Raw genomic sequence first — 7,525 nt, forward strand, 5'->3', positions numbered from 1 at the left:
TTCTTATCAGTGTGAGAAATATCTGAAGTCTCCATTTGAGCACTTCTAGAATCTGATGCAGATGGTGCCACTTGCTGGTCTGAAGCTTCACTTGGAACAAAAGATGCCTGCTGTACGATCAATGGTTCACCAGGAGCTGTAATGGCAGATTGTTGATGATCACCTTGCATATGCAAATGAGATTGTGCCAAGGCAGCTTGAGCCTGAACCTGTGCCAAAGCCTGCTGATGGGACATCCCAAAGGGGCTCTGTATATATTTTTGAAATTTAAGAGACAATAAGACACATGAAAATATATGATCCATCCTTGGCCAATATATGTATGTGAATATGCAAAAGCTTGCATGAGCACACACGAGTGGATCCACTGCCCACAAGAAAATATCACATGGATGCATAACAGCAGAAAAAATGCCCAATAGCGTGACAAGCAGACATGCCATGTTACACATTATCCTGCACGGTTGCACATTTATCCACAGTCAATCCTATGCAGGCCAAACATCTCTTCCATGGACTTTAACGTCTTCTATGGAACAACGTATTATTCAGTGCAACAAGTTTTACCATGAAGAAAACTAAAAAAAAAAAAATCATAGGAGGAAGACAGATCTGAATTATCATGTTTAGTTGCAAATTCAACAAAGATCATTGAGAATTAGAATGGCATAGGAAGAAGTACAAATAACCATTATTGTCATAAGATAAGCAATTCCAGTTATTGACTCATAAATCCTTAAATTTTTCTGCATTTTCTACTCATTTTCAAAAACAAGCTTTTAGAAGAAAAAATTGCAATCTTGAACTTTTCATCTCCAAATTTTCGTTGCCAAAGTGAACATTCATTAAACTGGCTGGCGAACTAATCAATTCTATCACTTTCTTCTACTGAACTTCAAAAAGGGGATGATTATAGACTTTTTTCAGTTTCCAGTCAGCGTCAAGACTCCCAATTACAATTCCTTTGTCAGCTGAAGCTAGTCAAGATAAAAAAAATTAAAAAAATAAAAGTAAAAAAAAATAAAAAAATTACAATTCCCTTAATAGGATTAAAGGTTTCTCTAATCATTTTCTCTTTTGCTCTGGAATCTAGATCACATAATTATTACCGTATACCATGTCACAAAAGGATATTATGAATTCAGTGAAACTACTTGGAGCAATTAAATAAAATTCCTGAAGATCACTTCTTGACTGTAAATACTAAATACCACGCCGTTAATAAAATATGAGTATGCTATAGTGTAGAAACTCCACTTTCAGACTAATAACAATGACATCAATGAACCATAGAGCTAAGAAACTGCAGTTTGCCATTCTCCATACTAATTAAATTTCAATTTCCCGAAAACAAATATATTATCTGTCCAATCATATCCAGCAACGAACAACAATTTGAGGCAGCAATTCAACATGCAGGGGATGATGTATTTTTTGAGACAAAAGTAGATATCAAGCCGTCAAATTTAATCGAATTTATTTTTTTTTTAAAAAAAGGCCATATATGTCCAGGAATAAGCATCAATGAACAACCATTTAAAGCAGCTATAAAATAAACCTAGAGTGATGCGGTTTTCTAATAGAAATAAGCTACCAAGTTCATGAACAGAATCCCATGAATGTTAGCCCCGAAATTCAAGGGAAAAGAAGCTCAATTGCAAAAGTCAATCCATTAAATTACCTGCGGCTGAAAGAAACCCGGTGAGTTAAGCAACCCAGAAGGGCTGAACCCAGGTGGAACGGTGAACAATGGTGAACGCGCAATAACCAGATTCATGGGTCTACTCTGCTTAAAACCCGAATTCTTCTGGCCCCGATCCTCAGCAGTAGCTTCTTTGGAGGAATTGTCGATCGAATTTTCCGGGAACAAGCTGGGCCTCGCACCGAGAGCAAGCGGAGAAGCCATAGCTCCGGCGAGTAACTGAGAAAAGGACCGAAAGTCAGAGTCAGGGTAATTATCCGTGAAGAAGCTGGATACGAGTGTCATCGGACCAGGGCTTGCGCCTGGCCCCCCGGAGAAGAAGGCCTCCATGGAAGGCCGAGGTGGGAGAGTGATCGTCGGACGAGGCGGTGCCGTGGCGGATCCGCCGTTCTTCGTGGCCATTAGATGATAACTACTGTCGCTGGATTTCCGTACTCGGTAACTAGAAAGTGGTGGCGGTGTCCAGATTTCTCCTTCGTCAATAATCGCGCAATTGATGGTTTCGTGCAGTCTTGAAACTCAGTGTAAGAAAGTCCACGGAGCAGAAACTGCGATGATTTCTTTCCTCCCATTCTTCGTTATTGCATTATTATATGATTATTTCTTTATTACAATGTTACTGTTTATCATATTGCTTGTCTTTTCCATTAAAAAAATAAATTACAAATATCAATTCATATTATTATAAATAATAATTCTAATTATAAAATAAGTTACGTTTAAAATTTAAATATTTTATTTATAATTAAAATTTCTATAATTACGATTTATTTTTTAAAAAAATTATTCAAATCTGATTATAATTAATTTAATCATTTAAAACCTTCTATTTTCTCTAAGTTTTAATAAATTATATTCATTTATTAATAAAAAATTAATATGTTTTTGTATGAAAATTAATTAATTCTTATGTAGATAATATGTTTACAAAATATTAAATTTCAAATAATTATTTTAAACAATATAAATTGCATGCATGATGGCAAAAAAGTAGCAAAGAGATTAAAAAAGAAGCCAACATTTTTTTGAAATACGGGCAAGTAAAAGCTTATTAAGCATAGCATTTATCCCTAAGATACATGCTTAGACAACTAGCATGTACATGATGTGCCAAGAACGTATAAGAGCATCTATCTTAATGACATCCCTAGTGGTGTGAAAAATACGCAATCTCTTGTAGAGATCTCGTCACAAAGATGGTGCTTTAGGGTAGAATCAAATTTAAGTAAACTTATGGTATTGAAGGAGCTAGAGTTCTGACCCAAAAAAAAAAAGAAAAAGAAAAAGAGTTAGAGTGAATATACACTTTATCAAGCTTAAGTTGTGGACAAATTTCCAAACTAGTTTTGATGACTATGATTTCGGCATGGGAAACATTTTTACTTTTCTATCTTATCAATGAAAACATTTAAACTAATTATTTTAAACAATATAAACTGCATGTGTCATAGCAAAAAGAGCAGCAAAGATATGGAAAAAGTAGTCAACATTTTTTTTTAAATACAGTAAGCTAGCAAAAGCTAGAAGAAACAAAACCAAAAAAGATTACCATAGCTTATATACTGGTTTTATTTATAAATTACTTCTAACATATTTTATTAATATTAATAAAAATTTTAAAATTTATTAACTTTATCTTAAAATTTAATAAATTTTTAACTTTATTGCTATTAAATATACATACTTCATTAACATATTTTTTTTTCTAATATTTAATGGAGGGTAAAAGAAAAATTTATGATAAAATTTAATGATATAATTTATTAAAAAAAAAAATCTCTACCTCATAGATAAGATCAAAGAGAGTATAGTGTTTATCCATGAGATACATGCTTCGACAACTAGCAAGTACATGAAGTACCAAAAACGTATCAGAGCTTGATGCAACTCTGGTGGCATGAAATAGCTTCACTCCCTCCTTGAAAAATAAGCAATCTCTAATGAAAGAGATCTCATCAAGAAAATAGTACTTTGGGTAGCATCAAATTTAAACATATTAATAGTGTCGAAGGATTTAGAGTGAATCCACACTTTGTCAAGCTTAAGCTGAAAGCAAATTTCCAAACCAGTTTTGATGGCTAGGATTTTGGTGTCGAAGACATTTTACTTTTCTATCTTATCAATGAAAAGTTTTATAAATTTTTGATGCAACAAATTGTTATATTAATTTAAATTAGCATGGGATTTTGTGTCTTCATGGGATAATTTTTTTTTGGATAAAATTTGAATAATCGTGACTATATTCAATATATCTTCTCAAATAAAATTTCGAGTGGATTACAAATTTTAAAACAAACCAAAACATTAATATTAAAGCCCCAATACAAATTAGGGATACAAAATTACACCATGTTCTTGTCCAAAAAAAAATAACTTAATGTCCAAGATTTAATTTTAAAATACATTGCATGTATAAATTTAATTACCTATTTTTTCTTATTCAAACAGGAGTGACTCCAGCAATTTATCATATAACTTGAAAATAAAATAAAAAAGAAAAGGAGGAATCAGATTTTGTTTAGAAAATAAAAAAAATACTATTAAACGATAACTATAAAAATATAATAAAAATTAATGATATTATTTCTACTTATACTCTTTTTTTTTAGAAAAATTGACAATAAAATCTCTATAAAATATATAAATAACAATTTGATCTACCAAAATGCAATAATTCTCTTAAAGTCTCTAAAAAATTTTTTATCATTAATGAATTTATATAAATTACAAAATTACTCTTATTGAAAATAAATGATTTACAACTTTTTTTCTTACATTCATAAATTTTTTTTTATATTCACAGTAATGCAACAATAAATAAGGAATTTAACATATGAAATTATAATTTAATGTTACATTATTGCAAATCTAAGAAGAAAAGTTGCAAATATAAAAAAAATTATGAATTATTTTTTTAATAAGGAAAATTTAATAATTTATATAAATTTATTAATAATAGAAAAGTTTTTAAAAATTTTGAGAAAAATTATGACATTTTAAGGGACCAAATTATTATTTATATATTTCAAAAAAAATTATTATCATTTTTCTTATTTTTTATGTTCATCTATTAGCTGTGAAGTTTGTTTAAAACAAATTCTTATTTCCTCGCAATCTTATTAATGTGCGTAAATTTTACTCATGCTCGTATCCCTGTAAAAATAAAAGAAAAAATTATACTTAGATCCCAAAAAAGAGAATTTATTAACAAAATATCTCATAAAATTCATAAAATACTCTCAAATCTAACATGTTGTGTATGTATAATTTAGTTAAAAGCATTTATAATTGAACAATGAGAATTTATAACTTGCTATTATAAATTGTCATTTTCCTTTGCGAGTTGCAAATGCATGTTACCCAATTGTAAATGTTCTTAGTCAAATTATAAACACATAAGATTTAAAATTTGAGGGTATTTTGTCAATTTTATGAGACCTATTGATAATAAATTCTCTCATGTAAAACCTAGGTGTAATTTTTTTAAAATATAAGTCATAATCTTAGTCTCTCATAATGCAGCAAACCAAATATTCAAATCCTCCTTGAAAGATATGTTTATATTTAATACTCAATTATGTCTTAAAAAAATTACCTTTAATGAAAGGATACTTGTGAGTATGCTCATGTCTCTTATTGAGCTACGTTGAGCTATTTTATTGTCAATAATTGAGTAAATCAACCATGTGACTCAATTAAAGACAATTTTTTCACTCTCAGATTGCACACAAGTAGCAAATATCAATATAAAAACATAACCACTACTTGTCTCCAATTAAGCCACTTGATTCAACCATAAGCAGCCACATAACTTAAACAAAAACAAGCTTGTAGCTTTATTTTTATAGATAGATAAATGGATAAGTGTATATATTAGCTGCACAATAAATCATAGGCAGAAAACACAATTACATCCTACAAAAAGACCTAACCGATGCAAGCATGAAATCCAATAAGATGGATATCATGGATATCACTTGAAAGGAGAAAATCGACCGTAGTCTAATGAGCAATTGACTCGTAAATATTGATATGTTCGGTCAACCAAGAGATATCTAGACATAAAAGACAGTCCACCAATAGCCATTATGATGAATAAGTAACAGTGTGTTCAAATTCATAGTGTTGTTAGTATTGATTATAATTGATAGAGAATTTTTTTAGCTGTAGATGTTATTCATAGCTAGATCCAACAATATTTAAATTTAACTAAAATTGACCTAATAATATATATATATATATATAAAGGTTGTTTTTTAATACGTATATTTTAATGGAAAAATGAAACTTTTTGCAAGCTGAGACATGCTTTTTTAAATATTTTTTTTCATATTTTTGTTAACTAGATTGTATCCAAACTAAAAATATGTTTTTCAAGATTTAAAAGTTGAATTAACGACTATATGAAAAAATCAATCCAATTTATAGATATCATAGCAAGCCTGTCATTTTAAATTACAAACAATATGACTATTTTTTCAGATTATATAATATGTGATAAAATGTATTTAATATCGGAGTGTATGTATATAGGTAAAAGTAATAAATAAATTATAACAATTGTATTTTTTATTTTATTTTTTTGGTTGATATTTTGATGCAGACCACTCCCTTTGTTTCTAACCACAGATTGACAAGTTTGCTTTCTTTTTCTTAGCATAAGGCTCCATTTAAGTTGTCTAATGTATTTACTTTTTTTTTTTTTTTGCGGAACAAAAGTGTCTTTATCAATGGAGGTATACCTACATTACTCTATATAAGGGCATTTTTGGCAAGACAATGTAAATTATTGACAAAATTTATTACTTAAAACTAATATAGCTAATTTTCTTAATTCCTGAGAAATAGGTAAAATAAATGTTTAAATGAAAATAGAGGGAGTATCAATATCAATTTAAGAGAAATGATAGATTGGAGCAAGTTGGAAAAGCAATAATAGACGGGATATCCTTAAATACGGAAGTTGGTAATTGAAGATAAGGTCCTTTAAGCAGGTCAAGTGGGCAACAAAATGTGGGTGGCGGATACCGTCAATTCATATCTGTATAATTAATATACCTGCCTCACCGTCCACGCGCGCTTGTCATTGCCATATTCAATTTATAATTGTAATTATTAATTACTTTCATTATTTTTGATGCAGCACCTGTTGCTATGATAAGTGATTTAAACTATTATTTTATATTAATTTATTAAAATAAAAATTTATAAAAATTATAAAATAATTTTAATAAATTTTTAATTTTTAATTTGATCTAGATTTAATTTAGATAGTCTAATTTAATATTAAAATTTTTATGATTAATGTATATTAATTATTCAGATATACTCTATGCAGTACAAATATTATATTTAAATTGTGTAGAGTGCATTTGAAAAATTTAAGATATTCAATTATAAAAATTTTAATATAAAATTAAATCCTCTAATCTAAATCTAGATTAAATTAAAAATTTATAAAATTATTTTATAATTTTGATAAAATTTTATTTTAATAAATTAATATAAAATAATATTTTAAATTTAGACTGTTCAAATTAAAATTTAGATGGTTTAGATTTTATTTCATGAATGAACACCATGTATTCATCCAAGAGATGAGCTAGAAAACCCTTCCCCATGCTCTGATGCTCAGCTTTCATGCTAGCTTCACTTCTACTACCTCCTCAAATTATAAAATATTTTAAATAAAATCATATATATTAATAAAATTTATTAAATATGTTTTTTTTGGTCTTGCTCCCTCCATCCTTTATTTTTAATTGAATCATATATAATAATAAAAATTTTTTATTTATTTAAAATTATATTATATTGCAATAG

At 28.4% G+C, this 7,525-nt stretch overlaps 1 protein-coding gene across 1 annotated transcript; it reads right to left on the reverse strand.

Annotated features, from left to right (window-relative positions):
• Nucleotides 1-3: 3 nt before the first annotated feature.
• On the reverse strand, nt 4-2,262 carry LOC129296299 (probable WRKY transcription factor 3; the record flags this gene model as incomplete). Its single annotated transcript, XM_054934884.1, has 2 exons — nt 1,682-2,262; nt 4-248 (listed from the first exon to the last, which is right to left on the reverse strand). Coding segments are annotated over exons 1-2 (668 nt in total), but the record flags the coding sequence as incomplete, so codon positions are not given.
• Between the last annotated feature and the right edge of the window lie 5,263 nt (nt 2,263-7,525).

Source organism: Prosopis cineraria, unplaced genomic scaffold (genome assembly GCF_029017545.1).
Source record: "Prosopis cineraria cultivar Desert tree isolate PC_DT_omini unplaced genomic scaffold, ASM2901754v1 PC299, whole genome shotgun sequence".
NCBI classification, from domain to species: domain Eukaryota; kingdom Viridiplantae; phylum Streptophyta; class Magnoliopsida; order Fabales; family Fabaceae; genus Prosopis; species Prosopis cineraria.